Source organism: Petromyzon marinus, chromosome 39, assembly GCF_048934315.1.
Source record: "Petromyzon marinus isolate PM22_M1 ecotype Great Lakes invasive population chromosome 39, UKy_Petmar_22M1.pri1.0, whole genome shotgun sequence".
NCBI classification, from domain to species: Eukaryota; Metazoa; Chordata; class Hyperoartia; order Petromyzontiformes; family Petromyzontidae; genus Petromyzon; species Petromyzon marinus.
In genome coordinates this window covers 8,015,870-8,032,637 of record NC_133705.1, presented here as the reverse complement: position 1 = coordinate 8,032,637, position 16,768 = coordinate 8,015,870, and the positions used below count along the sequence as shown (strand labels likewise).

The following is a 16,768-nucleotide window of genomic DNA, read 5'->3' as shown; positions in this document are numbered from 1 at the left end:
AACTTAGTTTGTACACTCCCGGGTATTGCAAGTCAGGGATGACATCCTTCTCAGATGGGATTAGATCACGGATTTTATGTACTGTACACTGAATCGGACCTGGATCTTGTGTTTGTTTAAGATTTTGGAAATATTTTGGTAACGCCAGCTATGTATGGTAACGTGATGGTTTTGATCGGTGTCTCAAGGGGTTGTTTCTCCATGGTTGGAGAGAACGCTTTTTGGATGATATTGTCCGAATATCCATTAATCTTAAGGGTCTGGTGTGCATGTTCCAGTTCACTGGCTAGGTGGTGTTGGTCATAAATGCAGTAGGCCCTATGGTGTAGTGTTTTGATGAGGGAATTCTTCTGAGCCGGGTGGTGGTGGGAATCAGGTTTCAGGTAGGAATCTGTGTGGGTGGCTTTCCTATAGACAGAGTGTCCCAGACAGCCATCAGGTCTATTCTCAAACAAAACATCAAGGAATGGTAGTTTGCCATCCTTCTCTACTTCCATGGTGAATTTGATGGATGGGTGTATGAAATTAATGTGGTTTGGAAACTGGCTCAGTGCTGGTAGGCCATGTGGCCAAATGACGAAAGTGGCATCCACATATCTCTTCCATAGGGAGGGACGTAGGGTGTATGTCTGGATGGCATCTGTTTCAAATTTCTCCATAAAAATATTCGCTATCACTGGTGATAAGGGGGAACCCATAGGGGTACCTTCATTTTGTTTGTAGAAGGTACCATTCCAGGTGAAGTAAGTGTTTGTAAGGCAGCGTTAAAACCAGGGTAGGAACATCAGGGTTCAGTCCATGTTGGACTAAATCTTCAATTAATGCTAAGGTGTCAAGCACAGGGACCTTGGTGAACAGAGAAACAACATCAAAGCTGACGAGAAGATAACCTGGGGACAGTGAAATGCCCTTGATTAGAGAGACCAAGTGAGCTGAGTTATGTACTGCCGAGGTAGTCTTGCAAGTGAATGGAAGCAGTAGGAGCTCACAGTAAACTACAGCCAGGCCAACTCTTGGCCAGTAGGGAATCAATCACAGCAGTTTACTTCCCCTCCCTCTTAATATCGGTCCATCATTTCCATGGTCACTCTATGGGTCAGGAGGGATATCCCTATAATACAGAACTTAAATTATGACCACCTCTGGGAGCTTGACTCATTCCACTCAACCGGCCCCATTCAAACACAACTGCCTGGCCACATCTTACCTACAAACAAGCCACATCTTACCTACAAACAAGCCACCCTGAACGCACGCCTGGCCTTATGTCAATCTCGCAGGTTTGAGCCTGGTTAGTGCTTGGATGGGGACTGCTGCTGGGATTGATGGATGAAAGAGTAATTCCTGCAGTCACGAAAACGCCAAATCAAGTAAGTAAAATAGAAGCAATAGATTTTTTAAAATCCAGCTGCGCAGAGTTTTGAGTGTTATCCCCTGGGTATGTGTTGAGCATTTTCTCCACGTTTCTCTCTGGCTTCCTCAAAGTAAGCTGCAAAATGTAGCATGGGTGGCCAGGTCGATTATTTCAAAGCCCCACTGGTTGTGAGTTTTCTCTGGGTTCACCGGTTCTCTGACATACTAAGCCAAACACCCAATTGCAGTACCCAACTGATGAAGAATTATTGTATGTTGAACTTGTTTCACACCATACGTAGCTAACCATGGTAATCGGAGACGCGGGGGAAGGACAACAGTTCTGAAGAAATTCGTTTTTAATCTACATTTTGAGACTCAGTGAGGCTTTCCTGGGTAAATAATTGGCATTACTATTACTTTTAATCCACACATCGGCCCTCAAAATCTCCCGGAGAAACCCTAGCAGGCATACAAGGACGTAGCACTCAAACGTTCCGCACAGATTAATTTGGGACTCAATAGCTACACTGGCTTCTCCTGGCCATTTCACAACCCAAACCTACAACACCTGGCATGCCCAAACAGTCTCCCATCAGAGTAATGAAAAGGAAGCTCAACGCCGCTCAAGCACCTGAGAACCGATGAGAGTGGGCGCATTCAGGGTGGGCGATTAGGTCATAGGCTGTGAATTTTTCAACCGTTTTTATTGTTGATGAGTCGACACTAAAGCTCACACTTCCTTAAGAGTAAATAAGTTGCTATCCTACAAGCATGCAAAGTCTGTCTCAATACATTAACTGTATGACAGGTAGGTTGGTTAAAAGTGACCATCTGTAGCCCCTCCCTTCCCCCACCGCCTTGCAGCCTACTATTTGATGAAGTAACGATTCAGGGTTGCGATTGTATTCAATCATTTATATTGTCTTTTGTTCCATTTGGACTGTTTTTTTTTATTCCCTCCCATTCTTTTTTGTTTGTATTGATTCTTGAGGTTTATTGTGATGCATGCATCGAACTACTCATGGGGCAAAACGAAATGCCCAAAAGAGAGAACTAATTTCTTTAAAGAGATAACATATTTCTTTAAAACTGCTTTTTGTCTGTTAGTTTGTCCTTACCCTGCACCTCCAATAAGCACGGTTGGCCAAGTACCGTACGAAAGAAGTTCAACATACATACATACGTACATGCAGACAATACACCAGGTACCAATAAGACGGACAACACAAATGAAATGCACGCAAAACGAGAGTCAAATTCACACAACAAAAAATAACAGATCCTCGAATCAAATCGCGGAATCGCGACCATTCACAGAATCGCCGGGGGAAACATGAATTATCAGATCCCTAATGGCTAACAGGCTTCTCCCAGTGCTGAAGCGATACCACTTGGTAAAGCGATGTTGGGCAACAAAATCGGCACAAACATGTTTGGGAGTTTGTGGGGCGAGCGCAGGAACAGATGGTAACCACACCACATAGTTGCTGTTTCAAATTGAATGCAGAGCTCTTAGAGTGGCGACACCTCACCAGGTCTCCCTTGCAACAGTGTGTGACATGTTTACTAGAATTAAATCTCGCAGGGTCCCGAATTTAGCTTTTACTTAATTGATAATTGAAAGGAGTCATTTGCGGTATTTAGGATTGACAAGTTTAGAGGTTATAATGTAGTATACTTTCGAGGGCTGTACACAAAAGCAAATTTGTTCACATAGCCACTTTAAGATGTTTTCTTGTTCGTGTTTTTCTTTTTGTGTTTGTTGTGGTTGCAGCCGATTCAAGAGCCTAATGGTTCACAGGGCTATACCAAAATAAACAAACTGAAACCGTGAACTGTCCACTGTACACATTGTGCGAGCTGTCAAGGGTGGTTTAAGGTTGTTTTTGTATAACATTTGAAAGTAAAGTGAAGGGAGAGAAACTGACCCTGCTACGCGTACGCATTTGTTCTCTCGGTGTTGTGGCAGGTATGCAGCCGATTCAGGACGTCCGCCCTTCAACATCCTTATGAATGTTTACAAACTCCGATCTATTTGTAAACATCATAAGCCACTCACACCAACTTCTGCGCGACACATTGCACCCAACCGTACAGCTGACCCCACTGTCAATGTCAGTCGATTGGACTGTTTTCCTTCACCACACGCTGCATTACACAGCGCTGCTGTCCCACTGCTCTCTGGCATCATCAACATATCCCAGTGCTTTGCATAGCTGTGATGTCACTTTACACAGGAGGTGCTGCCACGACCACAGTGTTCTGTCAGACTGTTACAATTATCTATGACAAAAAATGCAGGTTAGCCGAAAGCAACTCTTACATAACGCAAACCGTGGCCTCCATGGGCTTAGGCAAACATTTATTTGTGAAGTTACATGGAAGCAAACGCCACCTTACGTAAGGTGTCGTTGTAATCACCAGCTCACACTTTATCTGATTAGTACTGCCAGTATAAGGCTAGCACCACACTCGAGTATATATCTAAGTTTCCGATACAATATAGATTTATACAGCCTCCACAGGCGACAACACATTTCAAGACACCGTATGGAAATAGTGGACAATTTTTATTTTATACAGAGAAAGAGGCAGTCAGTCACAGGCAGAGGAAAATAGGAAGATCTTGAGCCTGGACTTGAACATTGGGCAGGGAGTCGACCGCACCGACGAATGGGGAAAGAGGGAGTTACAGACACACACCACCATTCCCTAGAATAGTGGTGTGTGTCTGGAACTAGAATGGTGGTGTGTGCGTGTGCGATTAACGCGCTGCGCTACAAACCTGACAACCCGGGTTCGATTTCCGCTCACGGCCAACACCAGTGACGATTATCCGAACTGGTCCTGGGCCTCCCATAGGTCGACTCAGCCTCAAAAGAGTACCTGGTGCGGTGTGTGAACGTCGTCACTGGGGAGACAAAGGCGGCCGGGCGTGGTGTTGGCCACCCACTCCCTCGCATGCCTTGCCGGCCTTCATAGGTGCTCGCTAACAGCACTTGCCCCAACAGTCTGTAAAGGCTATACGAGGGATCTTTGTCTTTTTTTACACAGCCGTCGAAGCCGAGACAACGAAAGAGAAGCATTGCCTAATGTTTGTGTGTGGAAGAGCATTCTGTGGATTTACTTGAAAGGTTCAAATTGGCTCACACCGACCTTTTTTTTCATCAGAGCTAAAACAGAGTCAATATTTACGAGAGTAGGGAAGCTAAGGAACTAAAGCCATGAACATTAACACCATGAATCCTTAGTAATCCTATAGAAACCTTATTCTTGTTCTATAAGCCTCTGGAGTTAACATTCAACTGCAGGAATCCTGAGGGTACCGTAGTCTATTCTTGGTCTTTGAGCCCTTTGAATACTATGGGAGATAAGGAGGCATCACGTCTATTACCACTATTGATTCTGAGGTCATGAAACAAGCATCTAATTACGTGTGTCAGAATTAGTGCCGAATCAATGCATTTTTTTTTTTAATCACAGTCGACTACTCAGCAGACCAAGTTAAATTCCCGGCCATGGCTAACATCAGCGGCAAGTGACATCTGAACCATTCTTGACCCCTCCGCATCTTCACCGACCCAAACTGACCGGTGTGGTGAAGTTGAGTCACAAAGCCACCATGACCAACGCTGTGTGGGGGAGGCCTTCATCGAGCAGCAGATTGACAAAGAGCTGTACATTCTTTAAAAAATTACATATTATAAAATTGTTCTGTTGCTTATTGACAAAACTGTCAAAAGCCATGTGCTGTCAAAGCAAAACACTTGCACGACACAACATTCATAGGTCACGCATTCTCCGCCATTGCCCCCCACCCACCATGGTTTGGAACTCCTGTTCCCCCAGCCTCCAGTGCTGTCAACTCCCTACCGCAGTTCAAACCCAGGCTCAAGGACTTCCCGTTGACCTCTGCATATGACTGCCTCTCTCTCTCGCTCACATTAAAAAAAATATGGTCACCATTTCTGTGCAGCATCTCGAGAAGCGGTCGCATTTAGACGTTACATAAATCAACATTGTATTGTGTTGTATCGCAGCCCTGCCCACTCACGGCGCACTTCAACATACGGTCACGGGATATTAGCCACACTACAGAGTGAAATGGAGCATTTCATATCGCAATAAGAGGCTTTTCTCACAGGCCAATAATGTTCACAACCACAAAGTCATATGCAAATGATCCCAATCAGGTATGATTCCACCAGGAGGCAACTCACGTAGTAACACAACAGCGGGACTTTATTGCCACCGAGCAGCACTCGTGGTGCCCATTGGCTTCACCTGACGCTGTGTTTCAGTCGCAATCAAAGTTGACTCGGATGGCTAGGACACTTGATGAGAAGAGACGGAAACCACAAGAGAAGGAGCGTCACGGACATCGAAGTACCAGGGTGAAGACCGGCAAGACAGGCCCAGAGGGAGAGGCGATTCAAAGTCGTGAACCAGGATATTAAGGACTGCTGAGTGGATGTGGAGATGACCCAGGACAGGAATGAGTGGAGAATGAGGAGGAAGGCTGACCTTAGAAAAGTGAGGAAACGTCAGGAGTTTTCCAGTTATAATTTATTAATTTAAATGTTCCCCGCTCTACCAATAATGTATCAGGCAATACTACAGCGAAGGCCCTATATAAGCATAAAAAGCTGTGTACGGTTCCCATTTAATTATCACAAAATTAAAGTAAGTTCAGAAAAATCATGCACATGCATGCTTTATATAAAGCTTCCCAACATGCGTTTGTACAAAAAAGCATTTAATTGGCATTCCGCAAAGCTAACCGGTAGCTGTCAGGGCAAAATGCGATTGTATATTTGCAAACAGTCTTTTTTTCACTTGGATATGTCTGCTACTTTAGGGAAAACCTTTTGATACATTTGGCTGGTTTTCTGTCAGGTAGGTCCCTAATGGCAAAACAGCTTTACACTACAAGTTAATTCGTATCGTCTTTATGAGAGTTATCGTGGCTTATGGCTTAAAATCAGGCAAAAACAAACAAGAAAAATGTTGGGTATCGTGGGTTTTTGTCAATGCATAACAGACTGACCTATATTAATTTATGACAAACCCATGCCATGCAGTGTGCTCTAGTTGTGGCATAGGAGAACGGTGTGTGTGTGTGTGTCTTTGTATATTTGTGGGGAGCGAGATTGTGGCGGTTAGCGCGCTGCACTACGAACCCAGCAACCCGAGTTCGATTCCCGCTCACTACCAAAAACAGTGGTGAATTTTCTAACCGGTCCGACGACTCCCCTACGTCGACTCAGCCTCAAATGAGGACTTGGTGTGGTGTGTAAACATCGCCACTAAGAAAACTAAGGCGTCTGGGAGTGGTGCTGATCACCCACCCCCTTGTGTGTCGTGCCAGCCCTCATAGGTGCTCGCTAACGGCATTTGCCCTAATGGTCTGTTAAAGCTATATGGGGGATCTTTGTCTTGTTTGTCTTATGTGTGTGTGTGGAGCTGTACAGGACACTCACATGATGGCAGTGGGGTTTTTCATCATGCACGCCTTGGGGCCAAAGCGTGTGGCAGGGCAGGGTCCGTGCAGCGAGCGAGAGCGCCTGAAGGGTGAACAAACACAAGCTCTTTCAAATTTCAAGCAGAATTAATTTTACAAGGCCTGCGACTCCACTCGACACGACCCGAGACGTCATTTCGCGTGAAGCCTAACGCTTTAAAACAGCACGCAAAATGACAATTATCGGTCACTGCAAGCATCTTAGCTGCACTAATCGGGTACCAGAGGGGCATATTTTTGTCCTGGCAACAACACTGTTTTTCTGTCAGGACATTCAGTCTCCTGTAAATGTCAGCTATAATTAATTATATTATTTGTACTATTTGCTCCTCAGTAAGGTTCCCCACCCTCGCGTGAGCTATGTAAAGAACGCTTACCATTTATTGTGAAACTCAGTGAAACTCCTGTTGCCTATGGCAATGTGGTTAGGCAGCATCTTACCACTGTGTAACAAAAATGTTTTTACTTAAAACTTTCGTGATTCTTTCGGTAAAGTCACATCAATAGAAAAATAATCAAAATAAAGTGAATAAAAATAATGATAAACTCAAAAACACTAATGTAGACTGTATTTATATATTTTTATTGCCAAAAGAACCAAGAATAAGTCTACATTAAAGACTGCCATTACACTCACCAAACGTAATAACCAGGCTACAATCTACATTATAGACTGGCAGTACACTCACCAAACTTAATAACCAGGCTACAGTCTACATTATAGACTGCCAGTACACTCACCAAACTTAATAACCAGGCTACAGTCTACATTATAGACTGTCAGTACACTCACTCCGATTAAGAACCAGGCTACAGTCTACATTAGTGTTTTTTGTTTTTTATTGAAATTTTATTTTTATTCACGCTATATTTTATTATTATTTTTCTATCTACGTGACATTACCGAAAGAACCAAAGAATATAATTGTATTTATTTATTGCTCCTGGGTAGTAAGTGTTATTTCCTAATTGCTTATGCCTCAAAAGTGCAGAAAATGGCTATTATTCCCCACAAACTTTGCTTTTGTGGCCAGGACAGTGATATTTTGAAATGTACCAATTTTCAATGAGAAAACGGGCATATTTGTGTGTGAATCAAAATTAACATGTATTTATACTAAAGTAATACAAAAAATACTCCAAAAGATTTAGACACCAAGGCGCACTACCACAGGCAGGACTGGCCATAGCGGCCCGAGTTCTCTGTGGGGAGGAACAACGTCAAGTGGGAGCCACCAGTGGACCTCTGGAAGGTGCTGATGCCACCACTGCACATCAAATTGGACCTTATGAAACAATTTGTCAGAGCTGTAGATAAGGAGTCGGCAGCCTTCAGGTACCTTCAAGACTTCTTCCCTAAGCTGTCTGAGGCAAAGGTCAAAGCCGGTGTCTTCGTCGGACCACAGATAAAGAAGATCCTGGAGTGCAATGAATTCCCCAAGAAGCTCACTAGTAAGGAGAAAGTGGCTTGGAACAGCTTTGTCGCAGTGGTTCGTGGCTTCCTGGGCAATCACAAGGTCTAAAACTATGTGGAGCTGGTTGAGACTCTGGTGAAGAACTACGGCACAATGGGCTGTAGGATGTCCCTCAAAGTCCATATCCTTGATGCTCAACTTGATAAATTCAAGAACATGGGAGCATACTCGGAGGAGCAAGGCGAGCGCTTCCACCAGGATATACTGGACTTTGAATGCCGCTACCAAGGACAGTATAACGAGAACATGATGGGAGACTACGTTTGGGGGCTGATTCATGAAAGTGATTTACAGTATAATCGTAAATCTCGAAAAACTACTCACTTCTAAATATTTTGTAATTTTTTTATTACTTTAGTATAAATACATGTTGATTTTGATTCATGTTGTTTCTTTCTGACTTTATCTGAACAAAAACACAAATTCGCTCGTTTTCTCATTGAAAATAGGTAAATTTCAAAATATGTCCTAGTCACAAAAGCAAAGTTTGTGGTGAATAATAGACATTTTCTATACCTTTTAGGCATAAGCAATTACAAAATAACACTTACTACCCAGGAACAAAAATTGTGCTACATAGTGCTTAGTTACCCATGGAAATTAAACCTCTCCTGATATCCGTGCTACTGTGCTTGGATGGGATAATCGAACCAATATGTTTTGCTGTGAAATCACACTCATACGAAAATTGCATTACTGCAGGAAAGCTAACAGGTCAAACACCACCGTGTTAATGTGCACCTACTTGCAAATCCCCAAAAAAAATTTAATCAAATAAAAGCAAACTTTTTAATAGACAGTCAGTCGTTGCCACGACAGATGTGATAACTATGCGGTACTGAATGTGCTGGACAATTACCGGGACCATTTTTGTCGCAACCACGTCGAGAAAACACTGCTGTTGTCATGCCATACAGCAAAGCACACGGGCAATACAACAGCGCATGGGGCGGCACAGCGAACACCACTTCATCTGATATTTAAATACAGTACTTGCCAGCCTGTCAGCAGAACAGCAAGTTCGCTTTGTGCACTCTTGGTCGCATGATTCAATCCTCCCTTTTGTTATTGTTAACGGTAGCATCTCGAGCGGGTGCAGGGGGTGACGTTGAATCCATTAAAGACATGTACAAAACATTATTTTGCCCGTTATTTTCCATGCATTTATCGTGAGATTAAGAATAACGTGACGGAATATTCTAAGGTATTTATCGGGGAAGCATGGAAATCTATTTTATGCATGCCCCTACCATCTAGCGAAGAGAAGAAGCAAGTATAATGGAGAGAAACAAATGTACAATAATAAATACACTGGGAGTACATATGAAATGCACAATGAATGAATAGGGGGGTCGCTTTGAATACATACTTTACTGGAAGTCTGTTTAGAATGTTATAATTAACAGACTGGAAGTCTGCTTCTCACATTATGACATTTCACGTTCAATGGCCTAGGAGTCTTCCACACAAATTGTTCGGCAAAACGATTAACTTTGGACAATGCGAGGTGTCACTAAAGACGAGGCATCGCTTCATCAATTTGTGAATGGGGAGGGTGGCTTACCTGGACACACTGCCACAAACACATCCAATAGATGGGGTAGGAGCAAAGGGAAAAAAGTAGAAATATATTATAAATAGTAAGCACACAAATACATTCAAATCACCCATTTTTATACACCTGAAACGAACACCCAATTGTGCAATCAAGCACAGCTATGCTACAATAAAAAAAACCTTATTGTTATTAATAAGGGAATAAATGGCAGGAGCGGTCATGGAATGATGAGCGCGCTGAACTTTAAACGAGGAAACCCGAGTTAGATTCCTGGTCACGGCTAACATCAGCGGCAAGGGATACTTGAAGCAGTCCTGGGCCTCAGCCTCTTCAGCAACCCGCACCGACAAAGCGTTGTGAAGTAGAGTATGGTCACACAACTCCCACAAACAACACTGCCACGTGGCCAGGCCTTCCTAAAGCAGTGGACTGACAAAGATCTCAAAATTACTGTTGTTATCGTATTAACATATGTTAATTAATGTTGCTATTGTTATTAATTACCTGGCCGTGAGATGTTAGCTACCTCACCTGGTATGCAGGAGGTCGTGGGGTTTCTTTCCCAACCCTGATGACTGCTATATATTTGGAATTTGCGTGTCTCTCTCTCTCCATGATCGCATGGATTTTTCTCTGGACCCTCTGGGTTTTCCCTCCACATTTAGAATTAACATCACGCGTTTAGAGTATTTGGCTGCTATACATTTCCACGTGATAAGCCACTTTATTGAGCTATCATTTGTGGCAGGTCGCTTCTGAAAAAAGAGCTATATGGCTCAGTAGGCCTCATCTTGTAAAATAAAAATAGCTTATAATTTAGTTTAAAACCTTATTCTGTTGTTAATCAATCAATGCACTGAAGCAATGCTCCCTCCATCTGCTCTTGCAGCAAAACTCTTACGCTGCACAATGCAGCCCTGCCCACTTACCGCACACTTGAAAAGGAGGGCCAAGGGGTTATTAGTTATGCTCACAGTATGACTTGGGAGTAAAGTAGATCATCGATTATCCAGCGGCTTCGGGGCCAACAGATTTTCAAAAACGCCAGATAATCACATCATTATTTAAAATAGATTATTTTTGCATATCCTCGGAGGACAAGTTTTTAAGTGTTGTTATGTTTTTAGTGTTTGAAATGTATTTACGTTTTGAAATTGCCGTGAATATACAAATATAAAAAATGTTATCCTTTTAAAAAGTTACTCTATTTACTGTACCGTACTAACCACTCCAATCTCGAAGACTCTGCATTTGGTGATGTATATATAGGTGCAGTATTTTCATTGTTTAAGTTGTATGTTGTGTATAAAATACTATATATTATATCTGACACTGAAATCAAGCATAGCTACTTGTTTTGTCATGCACATGGTGCCGATCGCCTGACTGAGAGCATTTAATCGATGATCAACTGGATTTCATTTTGTAATTAAGGTTGGTCAGTCAGGTTATTAAAATGCCCACTTGGATGAAAAGCATGGAAAGGCTTTCATTTGGAAATAATAAATCATAATTGTAATTATTAAGATCACCCAACAATGGTAGATACAAAAGTTAAAGGAGTGGGGGGAATTGAAGTAAGAGCAGAAATAATATATTGACTATTTTTTTTATTCTAATCTGGGGTCATACGGTCCCATTTTACAAAAAAACTTTACATTTCTGGACGGCCGACCCCTGGGAGGTTTAGAGATCCATCTGTCTCTCAAGTACAGAAAACACAACGTGGCCCCTGGGCTTTCTACATTTAACCCAGGAAATGGTCCCCATGCAACAACAATGGGACTTAGCTGACGCACCCAGAAGCTCTGATCGTAGCAGTCGGCTAAAACTAGTCGGCTAAAATTATTTTTAAAACTGATTTTACAAGGTAAGGCCCAATGAGCTATAAAGCTCTTTTCTAGAGGCGACCTGGCCACAAATGATAGCTCAATGAAGTGGCTTATCACGTGGAAATTTATTACAGCCAAATACTCTAAATGCGGAGGGAAAAAGCAGAGGATCTGGAGAAAAATCTACGTGACCAGGGGGAGAGAGAGACACGCAAACTCCAAATATACAGGCGTCAGGGTTAGGATTGAATCCACGACACCCTGTATACCAGGCGAGGTAGTTAACAACTCGCCACTGTGGTGAGATGAGGAAGATACAGAGGCCATAAAGTTGAACGAAAGTCTAATAACGAGAATCCTACACTCCTCCCTCACGAATTAAAACATGCATAGCATAGCACTCAGGTGAAGTAGTGGCAAAGAAGTTAGCGCACTGTGCTATGTGCCCAGCGATCTGGGCAAGATAGCACAATTCCCAACTATGGCCGACATGGGTCATGAGTGTCATCTAAAGTGGTCCTGGGAAGCTCCCTGCCATTTAAAAAAACCCGCATTGACCGCAGCATGACAAATAATCATCAAACGACACCCACGACAGGTTTGGCTCAGGGAGGCCTTCACCAGCCAGTAGATTTACAAAGAGCTGTAAACTACGAGTATTGTTCTCACGACCAATTTGCGAAGTCAGTTTAAACAGGTTACAAATTACTGGCTCAATTGAGAGGTATCCTGAGAAATGGTAAATGCCACAAAAGTTAAAAGCTCATTGCTGACACAGCAGGGTTTTGTTCGGTAGGCAAATTAAGTGGACATGTCATTGTGCGGCCATCTGTGTGAAGAGGAAACAATAAAAATTAGTGGAGTGTAACGTGTTGCAACGAAGCCAACATGTTATCTTTAAAAATGTGTGTGTGGGTTAGCCAGAATTTTTCTTTTTCAGGACACACCCCGATTCCCTAATGTGAACCCATCTGACTCCCTACGGAACAAGATGTGCGCATCATGCGTGGGTAAGTGGATTATATCACCTAAGCCATCCAACATGAGCTCCCAATCCCTGTGCAACCAGGAGAGGCAGTGCCTCCGAGTCGCGCTCCACTCTCCCAAAAAACGTAACCTGCTCGCAATTACGCCTCTAAAAAGTATACTGGGTATCCAGTCCACTTGTTTTTTTTTATCCGAATAAGTGCCGTTTATTTTGAATAAAATCAAGTTTGGATATTGATAGGACAAATTAAACAAATATTTGTTCTTAAAATAAATTATTCTACTCGTGAACTGTAAAAAAAAACTTCTACATCCTTTCATATTTTGTTGATTAAATGCATTTCATACACGGCGAATACACTCCATGATTAAATAAGCTGCAGGTGACAAATTCCATCCGGTAACAAGTTATAATCGGCATGTTACCGTGAAATAAGCTAAACGTGACAGACTCCATACAATCAAAACAATGCATACGTCACAGAACACAACACCGAAAGTGGCTGTTGAAGAGGGGGAACTACATTTTTTTAAAATGGTGCATTAAATAAAGCAATTTGAATAAGCTTATTTATCCTTCCTCTTTGGAAAAACCCAGCGATATAGCTCGGGGAGTCAGACAAAAAGGACTGCCCACAACATTATAGTTATCATATACTGTAGAATGCAATATAACATTACCTACTTATAACGCGAGTTGTCACTCGCTCTGGAAGAGAATTACTCAAAGGCCGGTACAAACCATTTCCCACACTCAGTGGTCCTCTATATATTCAGATGCTTTTGTAGTGACATCGCAGGATGTCACTGTGTAATGCTGACCCTAGAGAGGCACGACGTGCGGTGCAGGGACATCACGGACACCACTTGGATGTGGATGCAGTACCGGCCCTAGAGGGGCTCGGTGAGCGCTGATTGACAGTGCTGGATGGCACCACGCTCGGCGTGCAGTGCCGGCCCCTACAGGATAGGGTGTGGAAGTACCGGCCATAGAAACGGGGTTACTAAAGGCCATGGCATTCCGGTTGACCCGAGAGGACACGTGACCGGTTAAGTCTACAAAGGGCCCCAAGTAGGGGCTAGGGGTGGTCACGTGGTCGGGGGCCAGATCCTGCTCGAGGGTTCTGGAAGGTGGTTGTGGCTAAGGGCGGAGCCGGCCACGCCGCAGAGAATATAAGCCGGGTCCCCCAGAGGGACCGGCGTTGTTGTTGATCCTGAAGAAACCTTCGTCTACGTTCTACGTTCTACCGAGTCTCCAACACGTGGACCTGGACCCAAGCTGTGGTCCGGTCCGTTGTAGCTAGTTACGTTGTAATTAGTGTAGTTAGCCTGGTGGTCACCACCTGGTTAGCTACACCAGTTATGTTGTAATTAGTGTAGTTAGCCTGGTGGTCACCACTATAGGTTGTTATTCTGTTAAGGGGCAGTTACCCCGTGTGTTGGTGTTAAATAAATGTGTTGCCTCCAACAATACGTCTGCGACTCAGTTGAACCTACTACACTTTCACCCAATGAATGAGTTTTTATGCAGGTGGGAAGAGATTGGAGCACTCGGAGAAAACCAATGCGTGTGAAAGACAATACAGATGGAGATTAGTCCACACTTGCTGTACATTCATCTTCTTGCAAACAAGGGTATAACACCTCGACACCTACGGGAAGGACGTTTCCCAACATTTGCCTGATCCACCTACCCTTGCCTCCACAGTGCTGGATTGTAGGGGTGCACCACCACCCGGGGATGTTTGACCATACTTCACCACGTTGGTCAGTGCCGGTCAGTGAAGGAGGTCACCCAGGTTCAGTTGGGCTATCACTCACCCCCAATGTTAGCCATGACCAGGAATCGAACTCAGGTCACTGGGTTCATGGTGCAGCGAGCCAAAAAAACCCAAGCCCCCACCATACTTTATGCTGGCTTAAACGATCTAATCTTGAATTGGCTGCACTTCGACGTAAGATTCTACACATTTTTGCAGCAATGTGAGTTGGGGGGAGGGGTATCAACCAACCACAAGGTTGGAAAGTAAACAGGACGATTACAAATTAGTTACGTGCCACAGAGTACCTAAGACTGCAACATAACAATCACAGACTATAGATCCACAGGCTAGTCACAGACTGTTGTGGCAAGTCCTCAAAGCAACGAAAAACATTGTACACACACACAAGCAACAAAAATATGCAGATATACATAGATACACACACATATATGTCAACCTAATACGGTTTAAACCGTATTCTTGTACAAATAAATTTAGTTTTAAGGTCCATATGGCTTATAGCCGTTTCAATACGGGCAACATTTATTTTATTTGTTTGTGTTTCTCCCTTGTGTTGGGACTTGGTAGGATGTACGTTGAGATTTTGTAAGTGCACGGGGTAACCAATAAGGTCTGAATTGGTCTGCAATAAGGTAGGCACTGATAAGGGGTTGACATGTATGCACACTCAAAGATCCCCTGTGTAGTCATAAAGATTGCTGGGCCAAGTGCTGTTCGTGGACTAGCTAATTAAGACGGATAGGGTGCAATAGGGGGTGGTGTGGCCTGTACCACGCCCGACCGCCTTTCTCTTCCCATTCATGATGTTTACACACCGCAAGAGGCCGAGTTAACAAGGTAGGGGAGGCCCAGGACCGATCCAGATATTCGTCACCGATGTTGGCTGCGAGCGGGAATAGAACTCGAGTCACTGCGTTCGTAGGGCAAGTCCGCTAGCCACTACACTACAGCTCCCCATAGACAACACGCACACAGACATGAATAGGTAATGCACACCCGTCAACCCGTAGGGTTTACCCGTATTCTTGTTCAGGGAAATTGAGTGTTCAGGTCCATACTGCGTACAGCCGTTTCAATACGGGCAGAAAAAAAGTTTTTGGTCTATTTGTTTGTGTTTCTCCCTCGTGATGGGACTTTGTAGGATGGACGTTGAGGTTTATAAGGGCACGGGGTGACCAATAAGGTCTGAATTGGGCTGTAATAAGGTAGCCACTGATAGGGCGTTGACAGGTATAGGTAATGTATAGGTAATGTTCTAATATGACACGGGCATTCACGCAACCCGGAAAATAAATATCCACAGATACCAATAAATAGTTAAGACGTGTGTATATTGAACAACGCCACAGCACGGGGCTCTGTCTGACCACTCAGCAGACACACTCCCACGCATAGACACAACAAGGCAGACACACAGATACAGCGATGCACATACACACAAACAATGATTCCCCTATAAAGTCTTGAGAGACTTGGGGCAAGTGCTGTTAGCGCACACCTATGAAGGCCGGCGTGCCACACGAGGGGGTGCGTGGCCAACACCACGCCCGGCCGCCTTTGTCTCCCCAGTGGCGGTGTTTACACACCGCACAGGGTACTCATTTGAGGCTGAGTCGACCTAGGGAAGGCCCAGGACCGGTTCAAATAATCGTCACCGGTGTTGGCCGTGAGCTGGAATTGAACTCTGTTCGTCGGGATCGTAGCGCAGCGCGCTAAACGTTGCACTACAGCTCCTCACACGGACACAGTCACACAAACACAGGAAATGCAAAGACAGACACTCAGACACAGACACACAGAGAGACAGACACACAGACACACAGAGACACTCAGACACTCACACACACAGAGAGACAGACACTCAGACACACACAGAGAGACAGACACACAGACACACAGAGACACTCAGACACACACACACACAGACACTCAGACACACAAAGAGAGACAGACACACAGAGACCCTCAGACACACACAGAGAGACAGACACACACAGACACTCAGACACACACACAGACACTCACACACACAGAGAGACAGACACTCAAACACACACAGAGAGACAGACACACAGAGACACGCAGACACACACACAGATACTCAGACACACACAGAGAGACAGACACACACAGACACACTGAGACAGACACACAGAGAGAGACAGAGACACTCAGACACACACAGAGACACTCAGACACACACTGAGACACATAGACACACACAGAGAGACAGAGACACTCAGACACACTGAGAC

General features: G+C 44.0%; 1 protein-coding gene across 1 annotated transcript in view; it reads right to left on the bottom strand.

Annotated features, from left to right (window-relative positions):
* NADK (NAD kinase) overlaps positions 1-16,768 on the bottom strand; it is a 59,289-nt gene that overhangs the window by 38,834 nt on the left and 3,687 nt on the right. The window contains exon 3 of the mRNA XM_032968340.2: positions 6,837-6,920. Coding sequence (XP_032824231.1) covers positions 6,837-6,920 — 84 coding nt within the window. The remainder of the gene's footprint in view (positions 1-6,836; positions 6,921-16,768) is intronic.